Source organism: Microtus ochrogaster, chromosome 7, assembly GCF_000317375.1.
Source record: "Microtus ochrogaster isolate Prairie Vole_2 chromosome 7, MicOch1.0, whole genome shotgun sequence".
NCBI classification, from domain to species: domain Eukaryota; kingdom Metazoa; phylum Chordata; class Mammalia; order Rodentia; family Cricetidae; genus Microtus; species Microtus ochrogaster.
The window spans coordinates 18,597,773-18,608,183 of record NC_022014.1 but is presented as its reverse complement, the minus strand read 5'-3'; the positions used below and the strand labels follow the sequence as shown (position 1 = coordinate 18,608,183).

At 39.0% G+C, this 10,411-nt stretch overlaps 1 protein-coding gene across 1 annotated transcript in view; it reads left to right on the top strand.

Moving 5' to 3' along the window:
* Psmd11 (proteasome 26S subunit, non-ATPase 11) overlaps positions 1-10,411 on the top strand; it is a 39,484-nt gene that overhangs the window by 2,952 nt on the left and 26,121 nt on the right. The window contains exons 2-3 of the mRNA XM_013347040.2: positions 122-223; positions 6,534-6,658. Of these exons, the coding sequence (XP_013202494.1) occupies positions 122-223; positions 6,534-6,658 (227 nt within the window). The remainder of the gene's footprint in view (positions 1-121; positions 224-6,533; positions 6,659-10,411) is intronic.

The following is a 10,411-nucleotide window of genomic DNA, read 5'->3' as shown; positions in this document are numbered from 1 at the left end:
AACTCACAGAGATCCGCCTGCCTCTGCCTCCCGAGTGCTGGGATTAAAGGCGTGCGCCACCACCGCCCGGCCCTTCATTTTTTTTTAAATCATATTTTAAGAGTTCATTTTCTTTTCTCAGTGAAACGTGACATTCAAGAAAATGATGAGGAGGCAGTCCAGGTCAAAGAGCAGAGCATCCTTGAACTGGGGTCTCTCCTGGCGAAGACTGGACAAGCTGCTGGTAAGTCTTAAAAACAGATTGTACCTATAATGCTTTTGTCTGAAACATCAGGTGGAGTTTCCCTCCGAACACCAGACTGTACCTAACACCCAGTTCATTTATTTTCCTAACAACTTGTTCTTCAATTTTGTAACAGAAAAGTGTAGAATTTGTTCTACAGGTGAGGGAAAGTTCTGTTTTTGTTGGAATGTAGTGATTTGTGATTTGTTTCTTATTTTTGAATTATCATTGTATTTCCTTACATGTGGGCAGGAGCAGTCTTCAGCAATTTCATTGACTAGCTCTGGTATATTTAAAGAGAGTTCTTTATTTGAAAATAGGGCTTGGATTGTATCTAAGTGACTCACTTTTTCTGATGTAGAATGAGTAAGACATAAAGTAGTGCCTTCCTAAGACTTCTTCCTTGGTACTGGGGACTTTTGCACTTTGTTATTCAGGTGTGCTAGTGGTAATTGAACCATTGGCTGGCTGGCTGGACTTAAGGTGATAGTTCTGTTGACTAGAAAGGACCTGTGATCAGTGAAATGGTAATAATATTATAAGTGTGCTTAAACTTAAATGGGTAATTTTTGTCTTTTTAAAGTGAACTTAGAGGGTCTGGAGAGATGGCTCAGGAGTTGTGAATATTTATTGCTCTTGTAGGGGATCTGGACCAGCACCCATGTGGCGTCTCAATAATCTGTAACTACAGTCTTAGGGGATCTGATGCCCTTGTCTAACCTCTGAGGGCACCAGGCATGCTCATGGTACACAGATGTACATTCATATGCATAGTATAAATCATAAAAGAAGTTAAGTTGAATTTAGAATTACTTGATTAGAATGAAGTGGGTTCTGGGAAGTCACTTCATGTGTTACTTTCTTTCAGTTTATGTAGTAAGCTTAGAGTGGTGTATCCAGATAGTATAATAAAATTTCTTGAGCTTGTAAATAAAGATCTGTAATTAATGATAATTTGTCTTTCTAATTACTGGCTCAATCAGTAAAAAGTTAAGAAAAGATGTGAATGGTGCATACCTGTTATCTTAACACTTTGTAGAAGAGGCAGCTAATTTCTGTGAGTTTGAGATCAACTCAGTCTACATAGTGAGTTCTAGGACAATCAGGACTATATAGTGAAATCCTGTCTCAAAAAAAAAAAAAAAAAAGAAAAAGAAATCAAACCCGAACAAAACCAAACTTGTTATCTAGTATATACAGTGAATGTTTCTCAATAATTTCTCTCTAGTGAGGTTTCTGAAACCCCATTTCCTGCTTCTCTTCTTCAGTCTTCCCTCTCTAATGTGATATAGTGTCTTCAAAAGCTCTTCTGTCCACTTACTGTTTCCTAAGACAGTTTGATCTTTATGGGTCGGTATTCACAGAGCAGAAATCCTAAGGTCTTGGAGCCTCTTGTATTAATTTACCTATCTGTGCAATTAACTGTATGATAAGACTTCTGTAGAATATTAGCTTTGAAAATATGTCTTTCCCCTTAATGTTCAGTTTTGTTTTATTGTGCATTTGATAATTACCTGGCACTATGCTAAGTACCCTACCTAAAAAGTTTAAGATAGGATTTCTGGTGGAAAATAGTACTTGGAGGCCAATGAATAAGATAAGGTCTGATGTATAGTAGTAATTGAAAGTAATTCTGAGCATTAGCAAACAAGATGCCTAAGTTCAGGGTCTGTGGAAATTTTCTCCCAGGACTTGATAAAAAGATCTGCTGAGTGTTAGGTTCTAAGAAGGAGATTCTGATCCTAATGCCCATGATATTGGGAGTATGATTTTTATGAAATTAAAGGAATATACAAATATGGAAAGAAACTAAATGTGTATAAGAATGAGCACTCAATAGTAATAGACTAAAATAGAAAATGAGATTAAAAACAGATAGTTCAGATCATGTGTTCCTCTGTTGAGATAAGAATAGTATTTAGAGAAAATAATGCTAGCAGATGCTAGAGATAAAGGCAGACACCTTAGCTCATGTCTCACTTCTGCCTTTTCTAGGAAGGAAAATGGTTTTCAAACAGAAAAGATAAAATAACATCAGAGAATTAAAGATAAGGTAGGTGAGAGAAGAGAGAACACATGGTCTTTATAAGTTCCTTTCTCTTGGCTCTGACAGTTTTTGTCTGTTTGCATCAAAGGAGTATTAGCAGATAGAAGTGCAGAGAAATTATGAGGACGAAGTATATGAACACAGAGAGTAGGCAAATGTTATTCCACTTTTCAGAAAGGTAATGAGAAGGCTAGATTAAACTATTCCAAACTGTTGGGTGATGGTGGCATATGCCAGGCAGGTGAATCTCTGAGTTTGAGACCAGCTTGGTCTGCAGAAGATCAAGTTCCAGGACAGCCAAGGCTGTTACAGAGAGAAGCCTTGTCTTGAAAATCCTTCCCCCCTCCCCCCAAAAAGATTGGAATAAGCTGCTTTCTGAATATATTAGTTACTAAAATATAAAAGAAAGAATATTGTTCAGACTACTTATAATAAACTCTCACAAACTATGGATGTAGTTTGTAGTGAAAAACTTGACAGCCAGGTGCCCCCCTCGACCTCTACATGCATATACACAAGTCATGCTTGTATAGAATAATTAAAATTTGCATAAATTTAAACAAGTAAGCTGGGCATGGTTGTGCACATCTTTAGTCCTAGCACTCAGGAGGCGGAGGCAGGAGGATCTCTGAGTTTGAGGCCAGCCTGGTCTACAGAGTTCCAGGACAGCTAGCAGCCAGGATTGTCATGCAGAGAAACCCTGCCTTGAGCAAATAAACAACAACAAAAACAAAAGAAAAAGAAAAAAAAATAAGGTTTTGTGTGTGTTTGTCTATCTTACTCTTTTTCATGTCTGCTTTATTCTTTTGAGACAGAGTATCTCTCTGTAGTCTAGGCTATTTCAAAGTCATTGTGTAGATTTTGCCAGTGGTTCCAGAGCTTTCACTTATTGTTGTGGGAAGTTACAGGGTGCAGCAGAACTGTTCCGCTCATGGGGGACCGGAAGCAGAAAGAAAGGGCACAAGAAAGGTTATTTTTTTCTTTTTTTCTTCTGAGACAGGTTTCTCTGTAGCTTTGGAGCTCTGTCTTGTAACCAGGCTGGCCTAGAACTCAGAGATCCGCCTGCCTCTGCCTCCCAAGTGCTGGGATTAAAGGCGTGAACCATCAACGCCTGGCTACAAGAATTTGAATGAGAGAAAAATTAGTGTCAACTGGAGTTAGTATGGAAGACTCAATAGTTCCTTAGCTGGGCCTCCAAAGGCTACATAGACTTTAGGTAGATTAGAGAGACATCTCAGATGAGCTTCTGGCATGAAGGCAGCTTGAAAGCAGGCTTAAAATGAGTGTATAAGCATAAGTGAGAGTGGAATGGAAAGACGTTTCAGACATTGGAAGTCAGAGCTCAGTCCTGGGGAGTGAGGAGTGAACTTTATTGTTCTGTGTAGCTTACCCTTAGCACATACATCCTGTAGTTTGGTGCACCCTCTGAATTGAGGTAGATGAGGGTTTCAAGGACGCTGAATTTGAGTTCTCAGGAGGCCAGAGTTTGCTTGCCCTGAATGAGAGTTCCCGGGAGAATGAGTGTACAGTTAGAGGGTATTAAAGAGACGCTGGCACTAAGGTAACTTCAGCCTACATTCCCAAAATACTTCTTGTTTAGTTAAAACATTGACTAGGGCTGGAAAGAGGGCTCAGGAAAGAATACTTGTTACTCTTGCAGAAGACCCAGGTTTGATTCCCAACAACACCCATATTGAGAGGCTTACAACCACTTGTAACTCTAGCTCTAGGAGCATCTTGAGTTCTCTGATCTTTGACCTTCAAGGACGTTTGTGCTTATGCAGTTTCATGTAAGCATAATTAAAAACAATAAACATAAATCTTTAAGCTGGGCATGGTAGCACCACCTTGAATCCCAGCACTCAGGAAGCAGAGGCTGGTGGCTCTCTGTGTGTTCAAGGCTGAACTGCTGTACAAATTGAGTTCCAAGACAGCTAAGGCTGTTACACAAACCCCACCTTGAAAAACAAACTCTAGTCCCAGTACTTAGGAGGCAGAGAAGGAGGATCAGGACAGCCAGCCAGGACTGTTACAGGGAAACCTTGTCTCAACCGCCCCCCCCCAACAAAAAAAGACAAAAAAAAAAAAAGGAAAAAGATAACCAAATCTTTTTTAAAAAGCACTGTCTAATTTTTTTTTTCTTTTTTGAGACAGGGTTTCTCTGTGGTTTTGGAGCCTGTCCTGGAACTAGCTCTTGTAGACCAGGCTGGTCTCGAACTCACAGAGATCCGCCTGCCTCTGCCTCCCGAGTGCTGGGATTAAAGGCGTGCGCCACCACCGCCCGGCTTCCACTGTCTAATTTTTAAGACTTAACAAGTCCCTCTCTACTGTTACTAAGTCACTCCCTTAGGTTTCTTGAACTGCCCTCTTGTAAAAGGAGAAGAAGACTTTATGATGGACTGCTTTTTAAGTCATTGCTTAAGATAGACTTTGGAAATTAATGAAGAATATCTTTTTTAAAGATTTATTTTGTTGGACTCTAGCGTCCAAACACCGAGAAGGAGTCACCCTCAGAGACCATCTCACACACCACAGCCGATGCAAAAGCATGAGGATTTTATTAATTCTGTCATGACAGGGTCCCCCAGCATTCGGGAAGCTGAGGGACCTTGAATAGCGGGTACAGTCTACTTTTAAAGGGGCCACAGAAGCAAGGGGGGTTGTTCTTTGACTATTCTGATTGGCTTATTTGAAAGAGCTATTACCAATAATTGACTGGAGAGCTTTTGCCAGATCAGATGAGGTAAGAGGTCATTTTGACCCCGTTTCCTAGGGGACTGAATCAAAACATACGTATATGGGTGATTGTTCAGGAACTGAGTACGTGCGAGTGTAGCTGTTAGGTCCTTGGTTCCCAGGGGAGGAGGGGAAGCACTATGGCACAGAGGCTGAGAGGATTCAGAATTGTCAAAAATGGCTTCAGGATTGTCTTAAATAAAGTCTTACAATTTATGTCCGGGCAGTGGTGGCGCACTCAGGAGGCAGAGGCAGGCGGATCTCTGTTAGTTTGAGGCCAGCCTGGTCTACAAGAGCTAGTTCCAGGATAGGCTCCAAAGCTACAGAGAAACCCTGTCTCGAAAAACCAAAATGAATGAATGAATGATTTATTTATTATGAAATAATACATTGTTCTACCTGCAGGCCAGAAGAGGGCGCCAGATCTCATGGATAGTTGAGAGCCACCATGTGGTTGCTGGAAATTGAGCTCAGGACCTCTGGAAGAACAGCCAGTATTTTTAACCACTGAGCCGTCTCTCCAGCCCCTAATAAGGAATTTTTAAAGTTTATAATGAAATTTTTAAGGACAAGACACCCTGACCTCATTGTGCCAAGAAAGTGTTAGTGCTGAAATGCTACACAGGGAAACTTTTAAGAGGGAGAGGGGCCTGGAGCTGGAAACCTCTGTCTTAGGGAAGCTGCCAGAGCATGGATTGGGAGATAAAAATATTACCCTTGTGCCTTGACTTTATATTTGCTGGTTTGAGCAGGTGATTTTTGTCATGATGGGCAGTTGCACAGCATATTTCATGGTCTATCAACTGTTCTGTGAGAACAGAGTGTTTTGCTTTGTATCTTTGATTAAATGAGACATAGATGGGAGTTTCCCATGAATGATCCATTGAATACAACTTTGGTATTCTGTTACTGCTGTGATTTAAAAGTTGCTTTTTTTTTTTTCCGAGACATAATGTCTCTGTGTAGTGGTGTAGTGTTGGCTGTTCTGGAACTCACAGAGCTCTGCCTACCTCTGCCTCTCAAGTACTGGGATTAAAAGTGTTAGCTATTACTGCCTGACTTAAATTTTTTTTTTTTTTTTGAGACACGGTCTCACACTGTAGCCCAGGTTGACTTTGAATTTATTATGAGGCTGACCTTAGAGTCCAGGTAATTCATCTGCCTCAGCCTCCCAAGTACTAGGACTGTAGATGTAATCCACCACACCTGGCTTTGCTGGAAATTGTTAAGACTTGTAATGGGTTTCATTAGACTGAAACCAGGAATTTTTTTTTTTTTTTATTAAAGTGGCTCACTTTTTTTTTTATAAGAGTTTTTTTCAAACATTTGTTTATTAATGTATTTGTCTATATGTTGGAGGGTATATGCATGTCATGTTCTTGTGTGGAACTTAACAGACATTTGGTCCCAGTGGGCCATCAATCTTGACGACAAGTACCTTCACCCCAGGCTTAGTTGTTTTAAATGACCATTTTGTTTCTAATTTAAAAATTTTTCATTTTATGTTCCGAATTGCTGCCCACACAGAGCTTGGAGGACTCCTGAAGTATGTACGACCTTTCTTGAATTCCATCAGTAAGGCTAAAGCAGCTCGTCTGGTCCGATCTCTTCTTGATTTGTTTCTTGATATGGAAGCAGCTACAGGGCAGGAGGTAAGTTATAATAATGACAGGAAGTAGATAATATGATAAAAGTGTGTGTCAGTGAAAGATGCCTACGTCACTGTGGTTCTGTGTGGAAGGGATAGCTGGGAGGAAGCTCAGGACTTATCATGTCAGTTTCTCTTTGTTACAGGGCGTTTGATACTTTGAGTCTGTTCCATGCTTTGCTTTGTAAGTGGAGATTGTCAGTGGTCCCTGGAATCCTCATTACATCAGGGTCACAAACTGATTCTTGTCTTTGAGGTATTGTATTGCCACACCTTTGTAATGTTTTCTGTGTCTGTGGTACTTTTCATCTTGTGTCACAAAGTTTCTTATGAGCACAATTAAGCCTTGTGGCATTCTTTCTTGTTGCTTTTTGTGTGGCTTATGTGCCTTTATTAAGGGTGACCATCCATCTGTTGTGTTTCATGTGTTGGGAAGTGACTGATGTTTCTATACATGTTACTTACAGGTTTAAATTGGACTTTGAGCTGTTCAAAGTAGATCTTTTCTGGAACTCTAGTGTTTATAGTAGTACTGTAGCCAATGGGGATACAGTTGGAAAAACGCATTAATACTTTCATGAGTCTTCTATTTTAAAAGGGGAAGTAGATAATAAATAATGTGTATGGTAATATGTAAAGCCAGGGGCTGGAATTGCCAGTTGGTTGTGTGTTTAATTGTCTCCTGTATCTTAGGTGGGCAGGCAGGTAAAGACAAAAGTTCACAGTAGTAGTATATTGGTTGGAATGAGGGATTTCAGAAATTGAGGATACATGGATCCCACTTTGGAATTATATTTTGTTAATTCTGGTTTTTTTGCTTTGATGATGCTCTTTTTATTTTTTAGATTTATTTATTTTACGTGTATCAGTATTTTGTCTGCATGTGTGTTTGCATACCACGTGTGTATCTGATACCCTTGGAGGGATAGAAGAGGGCATTGGATACCCTGGAACTAGTGTTATGGATGGTAATAAAGCATCATGTGAGTGCTGGGAACTGAACTCAGGTCCTCTTGAAGAACAGTAAGTGCTCATAACCACTGAGCCATTTCTTCAGCCCCACTCTGATGATTCTTTGAAGCCAAGCTATAAGCTTCATTTGTAGAGCAGTCTTCAAATTTACTTGTTTCTGGTTTATGACATTAGGTCAAAATAGATAATATTTAGATAAATGCTTTTGAATCAAAGTATTTAGTTATTTTGGTGAATGAAAGAAAACATACTTTTTAGAAATTTGATCTTATCAAGCCCTCAATTGTTTTCTAAACTGTTCTTTGTATTCATGAATTCTTTTGTTTAAATTAGAATGCCTTAAAAACAGGTTGACCAATCAGTGTTGGCTTCCAACTAATAAATGCTCCTTTGAACTTTTCATATTAAAAATTTTTTAGACCATTTCTTTGCTCACTGAGGTCATTAGATTTGTTTCTCCCTTTAACAGCATTGACTGGGTAGAACCGGTTTAGTTCACTCTTTTACTCCTTTTCTTCTTCATTTTTTTGAGACAGTCTCACTTATATAGCCTTGGTCAGCCTGGAGCTCACTGTGCAGACTACCATATTGGTTTGGAATTCAGAGAGATCTGCCTGCCCCTGCCTCTGGAGTGCTAGGATCAAAGGTGCTCACCAATGTGCCCTTAATCCTCAGTCCTTTGTGGAAGTCTCCCCAGCTTATAATTTGGTGCCCTTTTTTATTTGATCAGTGGGACTTTTGTTATAGGGCTCCATGTCTGGGTAGGCTCTCTTAACTGTGTTTATACATTGTAATTGTTTGTTTTCTCCAACTAATGACTGTTTTTTCCTTTTCTTAGAGTAAAAGGAAGTTCTCAGACAAGTTGTTTCTTTTAGAAAATTAGTTAAATAATTAATTTGTCCTTTCTTAGAGATGTCTCACTATAGCCCGGCTGGTCTGGAACTTGCTATGTAGACCAGCCTGGTCTTACAACCATAGAGATTCTCCTGTATCTGCTTTCCAAGTGCTAGAATTAAAGGTGGACTCCTTGTACATTTGGCTCATTTGTCTTTTTGAGTCAGGATCTCATAGCTCAAGCTGATTTGGAACTTGAAACTTGAAATCCTTTTGTAGCTTTCTAAATCTTGGGATTGCAGGCGTGCACTAATATGACTGCATGTTTTTTTCATGTTTGTAACTTTAATGTTTAATAAAGTGTTTTTTTTGACAATTAGCAATTTAGCTTTTATCAAAAAAAATCCCAATTCTCATTCCATTGATTGGAGTTTTTTTGATAGTTTTTGTGGGTTATAGGTTATTTGCTATTAATAAAATTCCACTTTGTGTGTGTATATGTATGTGTACCTATGCCCTGTTGATGCATGTGTGTGGGTCGGAGGACACTTACCTCGGTTATAGGCATGTACCACCACACCTGACTTCATACCTTCTGTCTATATAAATTCTCTCTCTCTTAGTTCTGTTTAACCTCTTCCTGCCTAGCTATTGGCTATTCAATTTTTATTAAACCAATCAGAAGGCACCTTGGCAAAGATATATCTTCACAGTGTAAACAAATATTCTGAAACATTGATTTCTGCCCACCTTTTGTTTTGTTTTTTGAGACATAGAGTTTGTCCTGGAACTTACTCTGTAGACCAGACTGGCTTTGAACTCAGAGCCATCTGCTTCTGCCTAGTGCTGGGATCAAAGGTGTGTACCACTACCACCTGGCTTTATATTAGTTTTTCTTTTTAGCTACTTAGGTTTTTTTTTTTTTTAATCTAGTTTGTTTTTTGGATTTTTTTTTTTTTTGATACTATCTTACTGTATATAGACTGGCTAGCCTTGAACTCAGAGATGTGCTGAGATTAAAGGTTTGCAATACCACTATCCGGCTTATTTTCAAAGGTATTTTACCAAATAGTATCCTGAGAATTTTGTATCTCTTCTGCCTCTGCTTGATCCTTCAGGTGCTCTCCACTGTCAGCTGTAGGTAATTCATGGTTTTCTGGAGTACAGTATACTACAGCAACTTCATCCTCCCTGTTCTGGATGCTGTTGAGTGCTTGGTTTTCTGAGGTTGTCAACCTCTCATGCTATGCATTTTCCTTCTGTAATCCATCTCAAGTTCACTTTCTTGAACATTTTTTCCTGTTAATACTTGTGTGATCTTAACTTTTTCAGTGACCCACGTTATATTTTTGTGTGTTTTATTTATTATTATTTTACCTTTTATGACAATTATGCATTTGCCTTATCTTCTTTAATACAGTCTTAGTCAGGGGAATTATTCTATATCTTGTAGTAACTCAAGGCTTTCTTCATTACCAATATATTTTGAATACTTAAAAACAATTTTTTTTAGATTTTATGTGTATAGATGTCTTGCCTGTATGTGTGTATATATATATATGTGTGTGTGTGCATCATGTGTGTCCAGTGCCAGAAGTTATAAGAGAATATTGGATCACTGGAACTGGAGAATAGAGGATGTTGTGAGCTCCCATAAAGGTGCTCAGTACCAAACCCACGTTCTCTGCAAGAGCTGCCAGTGCTCTTAATAGCTGAGCTGTCTCTTTAGCACCTAGAGTAGTTTGTCTTAAAGGAATTATATATTTAGTACTTGAAGGAGTATACAGTCAGGTCTTGTGTGCTCAGAAAGTACTTTCTTGAATTAATATCTGTGGTTTTTTTTATTTTTATTTTTATTTTCTTTTTGGTTTTTTGAGACAGGGTTTCTCTGTGGTTTTGGAGCCTGTCCTGGAACTAGCTCTTGTAGACCAGGCTGGTCTCGAACTCACAG